This window comes from Trichogramma pretiosum, unplaced genomic scaffold (assembly GCF_000599845.2).
Source record: "Trichogramma pretiosum strain Unisexual culture from Peru unplaced genomic scaffold, Tpre_2.0 scaffold68, whole genome shotgun sequence".
Lineage (NCBI taxonomy): Eukaryota > Metazoa > Arthropoda > Insecta > Hymenoptera > Trichogrammatidae > Trichogramma > Trichogramma pretiosum.
This window is the reverse complement of record NW_019641616.1, coordinates 744548-758807: the sequence shown is the minus strand read 5'-3', so window position 1 is coordinate 758807 and position 14260 is coordinate 744548. Positions and strand designations below refer to the sequence as shown.

The following is a 14260-nucleotide window of genomic DNA, read 5'->3' as shown; positions in this document are numbered from 1 at the left end:
GAGATGCAGCGCGCAAAAGCCACTACATACGTACACACGTACAAGTAGTGAAACTTTCGAAGGTGTCTATATATAAGCTAACGTAAGCTCGTGCGAGCGAGTGTATATAAAAATTGTACTCGCACACACAGACACACATACGCGCGAATACACAAGCATTGTATAACAGTAGCCGAGTCGAGCGCGCGAAACTTTCTCGCTCGAGCGTCGATTTGTTGCTCTACGAAAAAGTCCCTTAATTTTCTACTTTGAGCGCGCGAGCGATAGATTTACCGTACACGCGTGCGCACACAAGTCTGTATTTTCACTGCGCGCGCGGAAAAGTCGAAAATCTCTCGACTGCAAAAATGGTCGCGGGAGAGATAGCGATTTTCGCCGCGCATAATCACTTTCTATGTAGGCAGCCTGTTCTTATTACGTTATGTTAAGGAATATCACATGAACATGTGGCGGCGGCGGCGATTTCTATATTCGCAGCGAGCCGACTTTTTCTTTTTTGCAGCGGCATTTCGAAATTTTTTACTCGCACGATTCGTTATGAACGGAGCACATGCGGCTCGTTCATAATCGAGGGAAACACGCAAAATTTCGTCCTTCGCGCTTACTCGGAAACGGGGGTGTAGTAGATCCGAGCGTAGAGCGTGTGCAGCAGCTATTTATATCATTTCAAAGCGAGCCTGGTGCATCGGCAGCTGCAGCAGAAGCGGCAAAAGTTTTCTAATTTGCAGCTCGAAGGCGTGTAAATATAATATTGCGCGCAGCTTTTGCCACAGAGAGCAGCATACATCTCCATCTCTCTTTCTCTCTTTTCTCTCGTCCCTCGGGGGGCTCGAGCTCGCGCGCTCCGCAGCGAGAGTAAAACCGCTCTCGATCTACTTTTTTTTGCGCTCATTGTGAAATTCCTTTATCTTGCACCGTGATGCAGTCGAGACGGGAGCAGCGTGTGATTAAAATTTTTCATGGATATTTCCGAAGCGAGCTCGCGTTCCATCGACCAGGAGGACCATGGCGATGGCAGTATAGTAGCAGCAACAGCGCCCCTTAATCAAATACCATAGTTTATCGATTATTCATCAAAAGCACGAACATTTTTAAGGTGAAAATCTATGCTCACGGGCAGCAACCTGTGAACTTTTTGAAACTTGCGGTCCTACACAAATACAGATAGAATGCGGTGTGCGTGTAAATGTGTGTATGTGTCTATGTATGTGAGCGCGTTTACTATCTCGCTTGCTCGCTCGGTGCACAAGAGCGTTAACCCCGCTCAATACTCGTGCTGCTGCTGCTGGCGCTGCTCCGCGTCGTCGTCGTCCGCCTCACTCTCTCTCTCTCTCCCTGTGAACTCGACTGAACTGCTATTGCGAATCTAACCAACCCGCAAGCAACCAACCAGTTGCGAGCAGTGCGAGCTCACCTACGAGCCAGGCACCAGCCTCCAAAACGGCTCCGCCTCTCTCGGGGCTAGCCTCGGCTTTTATGTCTGCGTATCTGTATGTATGCGCAGCGCCGCTTACGTATGTGTGTGTGTGTATGTGCGCTCTTGCTCGTGTGCCTCCTACTACACTGCCAACACCACCGTCGTGCCAGCCAAGCTCTCTCGCTGTATTATACTCATTCAGCTATTGCAGCCTGCAAATACTTCGGCAACCCTCCGCTGCTGCGCGCTTATTATCATGATTATTATTTTTCAAAGCTCGGCACAGGCTGGCAGCTATGTGCTGCTGTACTGTGAGCGCGCCGCCGCCACTGCCACCGCCGATTCGGAATATTATACATACACAATCATTTTGTAGCTACATCCTATACCGAGCACTCAAGGTGACTCATTTATGTGCGAAAGAGAGAGGGTTTATATTATACCCTCGCAGATCGATCTACCTTGACGTACCGAGAGAGCGTATATATATCTTGAAACATGCACACTGCCGCGTGTAGCACATAATAATGAAATTCACTCGGTAAATACAATCGATTCCATATAGGCTGTGCATTTACAAGCATCTGTCACCTGCACGCACTCGCCGATTGATATGTATTTATTTAATGAATGTATATTCGTGCGTAAGTCGAGAAAATAACGAGGGATTTCGCGTGATTAACATTTTGCAGCAGGAGAGATTAAAGGTTTAAGTCGGAAACGTGATCTATATTGATGTGGAGGGAATCAATGTATGTACGCCGCATAGCGCCTGTCGGCCTTTTTTGTCACTGAATTAGTCAACTTTTCGCTCGTGTTCGTTTTATATTGTGTTTATTTTTCACGACTATTCGATTGAACGCAATCGAATTTACAGTTAATTAAAAGTCACATGTGTATACGATATCGCAGCAATGTAGCAAATAAAAAGTAAAATAAAATACAGTCCAATTATGTTGGCATCGCTTGTTATTACAAACATGTATGTGTACCCGTTTATGGAGAAAGTAAACGGTTTCCACGCTCTTTTTTCCGCCTTCTACTTATAAATTCGCCTCTTGATGCTTAGTGTTATTGTCATTAGGATAAAAATAAGCATGCGAAAAAAAACGCAGTGAAAAGATACTGTAGAAAACGGTGATTCGTTCGATTGATATTTTCATATAGGTGTAGCATTTGTTTGTGTGTGCATGCGAACCAGGGGGAGAGAGAGCGGAGAAACAAACTCCTACCTGCTTTCTACGTCGCGACAACGTCCAAGGTGAAATGCTCCTTGTTCGTTTTAATGCTTGTTTGTGTATACGTTTGCGTTTTTTTTCTTCCGTTGATTAATCAGAGTCAATACAGCTTTCTACGATTTTTAAGACGAAAATTTTCTTACGATTGACAAGCCGTGAAAATTCAATTTTCCAAGGGTGTGAAGAAATTCGATCTGTCTCAAGTTTCATACATCTGTAATGGTAATAGATCCAAACTTGTGTCAGATCGGAAAACATTCGTCTGCTTGGAAAATTCACAATAGCACAATACATTTTCATCACTCCAGATATAGGCTCCAAGTTCTTCCGCCAATTTCAATGATTACATTTTCTATGTCTTCTCCAGTTATATCAATTTCCATGGAAACTTCTTTTAACTGATCTTCATCTGCGTTTTTCGTTATTATGTCAACACTTACGGAATTAACATCTACTAAACCGTCACACGAAACGTTAATGGGTGTAGGTTCTTCGAGCAGTAATTTTATTTTGGAGAAGATTTTAATCCTTTGTGAATTCGAATCGCTTATCGTGTTAACTATTTGAAAATCTGGCTCAGATTCTGTAATTTTGTTAACATCAATTATTAATAGTTCTGGATCATCGCCATTACTTGCTTCTGTTCTGTCTGTAATTTTCTGATTCATCGAAGTTAGAGTTTGGCTTGTTTGAGTCGTAATAGAATTCGCATCCGAAAAATATTTAAGCTTAGTTTGTGAAGATTTGTTAATCGGAAATGTTCTAGGATTTATAGTTTGATTCGTTTGAGTCTCGACAGAAGTTTTAGAAATTCCACTATCATCAGATGGCATTGGTTTTCCATCGTCTTTTTCAGAAGTAATATTTGAAATTCCGTTAAACTGAGGTTGCGCTAGTTTTAAAGAGTTAGGAGGATAGATTATTTTCCTAAATTTGCGTTTTGGAGTCCGTTTTGGAGTCCGTTTTGTATCAGCAAAATCCTTAGTATTTTTTGAAGAGCGCTGTCCTCCTGATCTAAGAATATTACTTTTATCAAGTAATTTTCTTTCAGAAACTACTTTAACATCTGAATGAATTTTTTCAATTTCATTACTGTCAGGTGATGTCGATCTTGGAGAGTCAGTAGTCTCAGGTAAAGCAGAACTAATACTAAGCCTTATTTGATCTGTTAGCTCCTGAATATCATTCACGCAAGGAGTCGCCGATCTTGAAGCTTTACTAGTCTTCGATGAGTTAACCTTAATCATTGAGATTTCGTCTATTGGAATCTCGTCCACTTCTGATTCTGTTTCTTCATATTCGAGGATATCACTCGAAATCGGATAAATGAATTTTGAGTTGTAGCTATTACCAGATTCTTCTTCAGACGTTTTTCCTTTCGGAATTATTTCATCTTCCGATTCAGTTTCGGTAGATTCGTCACAATCAGAGGGTGGTTTTTCTTCTTCAGCAGTATACCACACCTTAGTTACTGGTATAAACATATTGCAGGACGGAACAGCATTGTGTTTCAAACGGCACATTATTTCGTCGTCTAAAAAGATAAATGAAGTCTCATTAAGATTTACGTGTGACAATAAGCAAACTAAAAAAATACAATACGGCTCACCAATATCGATATAATCATCTCTTCTAAAATGTAGTGAGCACACGAAAGTATTAGAGTCGACCTGATTGATTCGCAGTGCTCTTTTCCACACTTTATAAGTCCAGACAGTTTTTTTGATAAATGTTACAGGATTCACAACTTCAAAATTATAACTTTTTCTTGGAAATGGATGAAATTTTAAAGTTAAGTCGTCCTGAGAATTGCTTGTACATTCTTCGACACAACATTGTGCTCTGATTTCGGGCCATTCACGAGAGGGAAATCGTACTCCACCGAAATCCATGGTTTTTTCTTCAATATTGCGTTTCAATCAGATCAGATATGTGGAAAAGAATTATTTGATTTCATCGATCGCCGATCGCTTGGACTACTGTTCAGAATAAATATACGGAGCTTTTGTGAACCACTGACATGATTGTATACATTAGAGGGCGCTAAATATCCATGAATTACAAATCAATAAAAATTATATTATTGCTGTTCACGATTTGAATGCAAGTGTAGTCTTTACTGTGTATGCAACTTTTATGGGACATTCAAGGAATCACGATCTAAAAATTAAGCTCCCCATTAGGTTTTACGTAGCCGAGCTTAAATTTTAATATTACGTTAAGAAGTAAGTAGTCATTCTTAGATAAGTCGCGAATAAGAAATTCGTGATAGATGTTGGTCAAAATAAATATAAATAGTAGCAGGAAGAGATAGGTCAAATCATAAATAATAACAATACTTTTATAAAATGTGTGTAAATCATGAAAACTAGACCCTTGTTTTGTTTATTCGAAATTAAATAATTAAATCAACTCGTGAAAATATACGAGAAGTAAATAGAAGATCGTGAATCTACTTGAAATATCGTTGAAAAATAAATTGAAAAATTTGTGAGATTGATGAATTTAAGCGCTTAAATCGATTTCGTAGTTGATCATGCTTTAGTAAAATATAGGCCAAAAATAACGAAAAGCATTCTACCGAAACTTTATACATAACTAAAAACCAACATTAGAAACGATCGAGTATGTCATCAATGAGCTTTTACCCGAAGCAAAGTGTCAATGAAACATAAAACGCTACGCAATTATTTCGAAGAAATATTCTTTGGACCTTCGATGGTCGAGTTTATTTGAAACTGAAAAATTTCAATACATCGCGCGTTGTTGAAACACATCAAGGCGAGCTTGTATACAGGGCATTTAACGATTTAAAGTATACACACAATGTGCGTATGTATGTTAAACGTGCCCGTACTCGCAGTGCTTGTTTTTTTAACCTGGTTTTCTTTGTAAATTACTCTTGAAGCGCGAGAGAGTGAAAAAAGTACCTCGCGTACATATATGTATGCACGATGTATACTGCATTTGATATCTGTCATTGTTATCGCGCGCGTGGCTCGCTTGATATCGCATTTTTTCGCGCAGAATAAAATCGATTTTCACGTGCGGCTCGTCGACGCGCTTGTAAACGCGAACAAAAAAAATGCAACAATGCGAACATTATCAATCGCCCATCGCACCTACACACATGCGTTCAAATTTGTGCGAGTGTCTGTTTTAGGTATGTAATATATGTATAGGAACGGAGCAAGAGCCGCATGTAGCAGCTGCGACTTATCTATCGTAACCTACTCTACTGAAACAGTTTACGGACACTTCCTCATTATACGTGTAGCAGTGCACACGTAGAATCCGCGCCATAGGCTCTCTTTCACCCGCACGTGTTTTCTGCGCAGTGTAGGCTATCGAAGACGTCGTCGGCGCAGGACGCCTACATACCTTTCGCGAGAGAAACAGAGAGAGAGAGAGAGACACCTATACACGATCCTAAGCGACGATAATAATAATCTCATTTACATGAGCGCTTGGCGGCGGAGGTGACGATTAAAAACAATGAAACGATCGCGACGCATCGACATCACGCGCGCAGCGGCTGGGCTGTATACTCGTTATCTTGTCAGATAGATTCGCGGGGCTTATTTCCACGCGATGGCCCCTTCGACCTTAATGAGTCGTGCGAGCTCGATCGACTGTGTAGTCGAACGATAGGGAGGATGACGCTGCCGCCGCCTTTCGCAGCCCCTTGCACACAATCTCCGCACAACAACGCCTTAACGCGCGACGTCGTCGTCGACGTCGTTCGACAGTCTATTAATATACCTTCGGTCGTTTAGGGCGCGTCGAATTTTCTTCTCTGCTTCTTCTCAAAATTATGCTCGGCTAAGCAGTGGTTGTCTCGTCGTCGAGCAGCTGTATTTTAATGCATCGCGCCTCCGTTGCTGTGCGCGATCGTCGTCGCTCATGCGTCGTTGTGATTTTCATTTCGCAACAGCGCTATACGAAGAAACGTTGACGTTATACTAAATATTGCCACGAAATGTACGTGTCGTTCGAGTCCGCGATGATGCACCTCGCGCGTAAAACGAAGCGCGCTCGTAAAACATATTTTTTAAACTTCATTTGTAATTCAAACTCGGATCGCGCGCGGCCGATGCTTTCTAAGCTCCTCGATGCAATTGGAGCATGTTTTTCCACTCGTTCGAAGCTTCTCTTGCGCCTCTGAAATCTGCGGAAGGAACAATTACTCGTGCGGAGCCGCGAGGCTAAATAGTACATAATCGCGAGAGCCGCATCGCGGGCACACACGAGCAACAGCAGCAGCAGCAGCACATGGCTGTGCACGCGTGCGTACTTACTTTTTTTTTCTTGCTCGTGCAGGAGAGTTCAGACGCTCGGTCAATCTGATTAATCGGTCGATCGTCCGGCCCTGACCTAGCCACAGACGTATGCATATATGCACACACACACTCGCGCACACACGTACAGTCGTACATAGCAGAGAATATGACGCGACACTGTTTATAATATATATTATCAACCACTACGTGCGTTGTTGCAATCTATGTTTAGATATGCTTAGCATAGGCCGCGTGTGTATTTTTATAGCCGTGGCTCGCGCGCGCGTTATACGTACGAAGTCGTTTGAAACAGCATAATTACTTATAGGCTCTCTCTCGCGGATTGTTTCGGCACGTATGGCTGATTATTAATAGGCTTAAGGTGCGCACGGCGAAAGATATGTCAAGGAAATAAGCCGACCAACGTGTTTCTGCGGGCAAATAGATCGATTCGCCAAATTTCGTCACAGCGTTGGCGGCTCTACTGCTGCGGCAGCGGCGGCGAAATGTTTTCGAACCAGTGCGAAAGAGTAAAAACGAAAGAAAGAAACGCGACACACGCGGACGGGGTGAAATCGATACGCGAATAGAACGTACGCTATATAATGCCAACATATATCCGAAATAAACGTTCTCGAAGTGAAAGAGAGTGAGCGAAGGAGCTTATCCGAAAGATGGAGAGCAGCAGACTATGCGGCCTGGTTTCCAAGCTCCGAGCACTTGACTCGGTATATATTACATGTACACACACACACACACATACAGATGACTGAGACATGGCTTTTTACCTAAATCGCTGCTGCTTTTTTCTCTTCTTCTCTCTCTCTCTCTCCCTCGCGTGCTCCACTCGTTCTTATGTATTGTATAATATGCAGTACGCGCGCTGAAATATCTATTCTACTTGACATGCTACGTACAAAGCCGCTTTTTTGTACAATCACTCGGAGATCGGCAAGAAGTTATTTTTTCCTCGCGACCTTAACCCTGCTCCAGCTTGTTCTTTATAGCTCGGCCGGAACAGTGGGGCCAATTCACGAGTGCCTCGGCTTTTCGTCATATAATACTTATTATACATGTGAGACGTTCGAATAAGAGCAAAAAGACGCATCGAATGGGGAACGATATGTGGAAACGCGTGTGCCCGCGTATATATATTTTACGTAACTGCATTTAATACATCGGCGGCGAGAGAGAAGTAAGTGTGCGTCTGTGTGTGTGTGCTCTCGATATAACGAGAACGAGCTCGCGCGCTCGCTATTGCAGGTGACGGGTCAATGGTAGGCTATTTACCTACTTGTAGCTTAGAGTATGTGTGTGTGTGTGTGCTGTGCAGCATTGCTATACGTTCGACTTGTCCAGGCGCAGCAGCGCGCGGAGAGCCTTATCCTACACACAGAGCCAAGTGTATATAGTTATATATCGAGTTTACAATATAGAGTGTCTCGACCCACTTGTTTGCGCTGCCGATGCCGCCACCGCTGCCGCCGCAGCCGCAGCCGCGCGTACTGCACATTACAAGTTTTCAGTAATGGTACTGCACAGATCTGCCGCGCCATGCACGTGTGCGTAGGAGGTGTCAGAGAGAAAGACGAGGAGGCGCCGAGCACGATACGCACCAAAAATCGGACTTTTCAACGCCGCGCACAACCTCCTTTAAGTACTCGCTGCTGCTCGTGAGCCGTCCGATATATCTGCATATATATGTACGCGCACGGCACAAACGGATGCGTGTGCTAATTGACCTGTTGCCACGTCGAGTGTAACTCGAGTCGTTCGTCAAATCGAACGCCCGAGCAAATCGAGAACGCGCCAAAATTTGGCAGAAATTATACGTTCGACCCGCGCGCTCCACATTTTCTTGAGCTTGAAGCTCTTCGAGCTGTGTGCCGTATCCAAAATCGCGCGTCTATTCGATTTTTCGCAATCCATGGAAAGTTGTGTCCTCGTCTGTGCGAAATCCTCGCCGTCGACGCCGATTAACTCGAGTACTCCGCGGGCTTTTTTGAAAGTTATAAAAAGAAAAGTTACAAAACGCCTGAACTTTCGGGAGAAAGTCCCGACGAGAGAGCCAAGGGATGGACTCCAGCGGGACGAGAGAGAGCGCGCAAAAATCGCTCGTACACGCCGCCGCCGAGCTTTCGAAATTTATATTTGCATTTGCGTGTGGTGGGTGCACAGACACATCATCGAAATGCGCCGCGGCTGCACAAATCGAGTTATCTACGTCATCGAGCCGATCTAGTCGTTATGTTCTCTCCCTTTCTCGCTGCGCTAAACTAGTTTAATTAGAGAAATTCGGCGCCAAGGAAGAAGTAGACGAAGAAGAGGAACACGAAGAGTAGATATCTCTCTGCTGCGCCGTGTTTTGTGTTTTGTAGAGTGCGCCGTGCGAGAGTATATATGTACGCGAGTGTATATATATATAAATCAGGATAGCTCTCATTCGCGATGCGGAGTGTTGCGAGGCAAGTATGAGGGTTTTGGGGGCAGCAACGGCAGCCACGGCAGCAAATAACATCGTTGCCTGCTCGTTGCCACAATTATATGGCCTGGTATATACGTATATACTATATACACTCGTACTCATATATACTCTTATTTTTCCCGAGCTCCTCGTGAAATCGTCCGCGTTTATATATATACAGGTATACACGTTCGCGATTGCATGCACATCTGCTTTTGACCTTATCTACTTAAAGAGAGACAAATACTCTTTTCTCCCTCGAGTTTTTTTTTAACTCCTTTCTTTTACGACGTTTCAGCTTACGAGCTGCCTCAACAAAACGTCCGAAATTACCGTTGATAAGAGGTCGCGCGAAAGATGAGCTAGCGAACGCCAGAAGTGGGTTAAGTTTTTTTTTCTTTTACTTTTTTTTTTTAATTTTCTTTTCGTTTTTGTGACATACGGATTTATTCGTGTCGCCGAAGCTAGACTGCTGAAACCGAAACCTATATTTATACGAGAAACAAAGTCAAAATATCGGTTTTCCGCGAGCACGACGTATTCGATTTCAATCGGCGCAAAAATTAAAGAATTGTATTTTATTAGAAAAAAAGAGGTATCCGAAGCATCGAAATGTGTCCAAGTAGTGCCGGCAGAGAGCGAAAGATGAAGTGGCGGGGCAGCATCGAGCAAAGAAGCGACTTGATCTCTTGCGACCGCATTTTTCGCCGCGCTCGGCTCGGAGGAAGGGAATATAAGTAGCGCAACAAGCTCTTCGCTATATGTAGTACTTGTGTATATATATATATCTGCAACAACGGCGTCGTCGTCGTCGTCGTCGTCGTCGTCGGCGGCAGCCTCACTTTGTATATATACTAATTCATCGCGCGCGAGAGTACATTTGTGCGAGTGCAGCATACTCCCCCTTTTCCATCCGCTGATTCCTGTGTCTTTTTCTCGTGTTCCTCTCCTGATCCTTCTGCTGCAGTTCTTTTATAAATACATTTCCTCGCTCGCCACCGCTGCTGCTGCTGCTACCGCTGCGGCGTTGTTGTTACGCTTGTTCCTCTCTTCATCGGCTTGGCGGCTTGTTCACGACTCGGCGCAAAAAATCTCGCGCAACGATCCTCGCGAGAGTTCACTTTCCCTTCGTATGTGCGCGCGCGCGCCGAGATCGCTGCGGAAAACGCGGCTCTCTTCTACTCTCCTCGATCGATGTTGAAGCGCGATATTTATTTTTTTGCCCTCGCTGACGAATTGTATGCCATTCCGCTGCTTTTTGGTCATTCTTTTTTCTCTCGAAAATCTCCGAGTCCTGCCGGATTGATCTCTCGCAATCTCTGCATCTTTTTATGGCATAGAAAACTATGTACGGGCGAGTGAAAAGTTTATGCAGCAGATTTATCTTTTTTGCTGCTGAAATCGAGACTCTCGGCAGAAAGTCGCGTGTACCCGTTTAAATCATATTTTCTCTTCGACGCGCACACATGCTTATAAAGAAAAATTATAGAAATCTGCATGCACAAACTACTTGTGTATTTTATCTTATTTTCTTATCAAGAAGTCGTCGCGGAATCTAGTTGACAGATTTTCCTTGCTTGCGCCTGCGAAGATTTTCTTTCGATTTAATTGGGCTTTATCCGAGTGAAAAAGAGAACGCCTGTGACATCTCAATAAATCGTAAAAATAAAAAACAAATGAGTCGTTGAATAAACTTCTTAAAAAAAGCTCGTGTAAAGTTATTTGCTTTGTGCTGAACGATCGCTCGATTTATACTTTTAACACATTTAAATGTCACCTGTTGCTGAATATAACTATACTTGCCTCATACATACAAGTTCGCATTAACATTTATATATACGCGCGTGAAAAGCTCGAAAAAAGCAAAAATAATCCAAGTGCTTATAAGTCGCTATATAGAGTCTGGCATTATTTTCTGCTTCGTAAATGCTGTACAGCTATATAAGATATTTTCTCGCACGCTGCACCAATATCACTTTTATGCTCCACTTATTTATCCAAACAATGACAACAATACATTTGCCCCCTCTCCTTTTCTTCGTATCTCTCTCGTTCTCTCCTGGACACGCACGCCGGAAATAACATGCAAATATTTCGCCCCAGAACAAAAGACAGAAGGCTGAATTTATCGTTTACACACACACACACTCGCTGAAACAAAATACCGCTTCTGTCTTTTTTGTTTCTTTTCCATTAAACCCTCGTATTTTCGCTGGCTGGTGACGCGCGCAGAAAACGCGTTCGCGCGCTACATTATCCGCGACACCAGATTCTCTCTTCGCACGCACGCGCGCATATATAAAATATTAAACATCGATCTTGCTCCTAAGCTCTCCTGTATCCTCGCTTATCTTTTCCATATACACGAGATCGCATTAATCCTTGATTCGTAGCAAACCGAGGGGATTATACACGCGCGCGCGAGTATGTTTATGCTTTTATTATTGTTCAGCTACATGCTCAAATGGGACATCAAAAGTTTACATAAATGATGATCGAGCGGCGAAGCGCGGAGCGTCATCATCGAGCAAATGGAATGTTATTAAAGGCATCGTCGAGGATTATCATCGGGACAAGGCCTCGTAATTTATATATACTTTTGTCATCAAGAATACATATACCAGCTCGATGTTGTACCGCGATCGACTGCTATACTCTGAAAGCTTTCGGTCTTTCTTTATCTCGTTTGAATTTATTTTTATGGCACCTGGCTAGAATTAACATTCGCGTTCGCTATAGAGACAAAAGTGCAATAATGCAAATGCACTCGTGTTTCGCGCTTTGTGGTCTCTCGAGCTGTGTCTTTCGTTCAAGTGTGCCAATGAAGCAAAATGTCGCGTTATGAAATGCGCCTGGTAAGCGTCGAGATCTTGTTCGACAACAACCTACGCTCCGCGAGTCAACTGTCGAGTCGCCGCTTCGAGCTGCAAACCGAGCAAAAAAATCTCAAATGTCGTACACGAAGAATTTTTACTTTTTCCAATTATAACGCGATTGTCGAGCTTGTAAAACTGCTCCTTATTACATTCGAATGATGCTCAATTTTGTCTTTTTTCTTGACATTAATTCGATAATTATGTAAATAAACGTTTCACACTTTTGAACAGAGAGTAAAGCATGATACAGCAAAGTACTCTGAAGAGTTGCAAGAAATCGAGCGCGTGGGACGTTAGTCGCGTCGAGCGAGTTTAGGTCAGATTTGGAAAGTACTCGTTATGTGCTCGTTGCAACCCTAGCTGTTGTTTCGTAGCACAACTGCATATTCAGTCAGTCTCGTATAAAACAGGAAAAATTAGATTGTTTCAACGGGCGTCCTCGCGTTATATTGTCTCCACGCGAAGCACTCGTTAATCATTTTAAACTCGTTGCTGCTTGCAGCTGGAGCAATAAAAATATATATATATCTCAGTATATACGGCGGCGCGTAAAAGTCCATTCAAATGGTTTTTTGCTTCTCTCTTTCTCGCGACACTTTCCAGCCTCGAGTGCCGCGATCCAACGGCGCGCGAGGTACTAACTTTCGAACTTTTCACGTGTATATAGCTTCGCGCGCTGCAAATTTCTATATGCATATACATTGGGTATTCGTTCCATGCGGTAACGATAATATTGGAGAGAGAGAGAGAGAGAGAGAACGAAAGAAAGAAAGAGAGAGAAAGAGATCGATCGAAGAATTTGAAACTCGCGCAGTTTTCTCGTTGCAAAGAATCTATCGAGTTCGTTGGGTGAAAATCTGATCGCCAATAAAAAGGGAGTGCTCTCGCACACAATCTCCCAATGATTCGTGTTCTTCGACTGCGGCAAAAGTGAACGTATGTTAATGCACGCGTGTGTGTGTATATTTGTACGTATATATGTGTGCGCGCGGTACACATGTAAATAAAAGTACTCGGGCCTCGACCGCAATTATCGGCTTGTATATATGCTGGAAAGAGTCTCGGCGGCCTGAGCTCCCCCCGAGCTCGCCGAGATTTTTGAAAGTGTTTTCTATTATATAAATTGTAATTTAAATTTCGCGAAAAGTCTGGCCTCCGCAACAGCTGCCGTTTCGGCACGCGTTTGCTCGCGCACGAGACGTTTGGAAAAATCGAGCCTCGACGAAAGCCTCGAGCTTTTTAAGATGCGAATTCGCATAAAGCATAAATTTCGAGCCTGTCCAATACAAAAGTGCGCGACGCGAGATTGGCCTGTTTAATTTAAACCAATCGAGAGTCGAGTGTGTGTGTGTGTATGTACAAACGTGTATCGACGGGTCTTGATGTGCATTCGAGGTCGCGTCGACTCTGTGATCGGGACCGCACCCATTCTATTGCGATCTACCAACACATGCCACACACACTCTCACACATACGCATGTCTATTACGTACATGGCTAACGTGTTTTCTATCTTTCTCTCTCTCTCTCTCTCTACTCTTTAGATTTTGCAAATTAAAGTCTCGATCGCTAAAGACATCATTATTCTATTTCTTAGCTGTTATAATAATCGTGCCACGGCGCGATTTATTTCTCCACCGCGGCGTATTAGATGTAGCATAGGCACACACGTGCCACGCGTGCATTCCTCCTCTCTACTCGTCGTCTATTATATAGCGGTCGTATAGCAATGTGCGCTGCGTCGAGTTCTGCCGAGACTCGAGCCATTATACAAACTTGTGCAAGCGCATGGAGCACGAGCGCGACCTGCTGCAGGGAACAGTCGATTCGATTTTCCCGTCACTTGGATATATTTCGTCGTCGTCGTCGTCGTTCGATGACACACGAACTCGCGGCTAGCTGCAGCTCGATTCATGCGACGCGTCTGCTGCAGTTGAGAAAAAGATCGCGCTACGAACGCCTCGGGCTGCCATTAGCCTTTATACA

At 43.6% G+C, this 14260-nt stretch overlaps 2 protein-coding genes across 3 annotated transcripts in view; one reads left to right on the top strand and one right to left on the bottom strand.

Annotated features, from left to right (window-relative positions):
• LOC106651621 (protein roadkill) overlaps positions 1-14260 on the top strand; it is a 62455-nt gene that overhangs the window by 10879 nt on the left and 37316 nt on the right. The gene's annotated exons all lie outside the window — the stretch shown is intronic.
• On the bottom strand, positions 2235-4892 carry LOC106651620. The gene is made up of 2 exons (XM_014370213.2): positions 4265-4892; positions 2235-4189 (listed from the first exon to the last, which is right to left on the bottom strand). Exons 1-2 carry the CDS (start codon positions 4545-4547, stop codon positions 2955-2957), a joined length of 1518 nt encoding a protein of 505 aa, XP_014225699.1. The 5' UTR covers positions 4548-4892; the 3' UTR covers positions 2235-2954.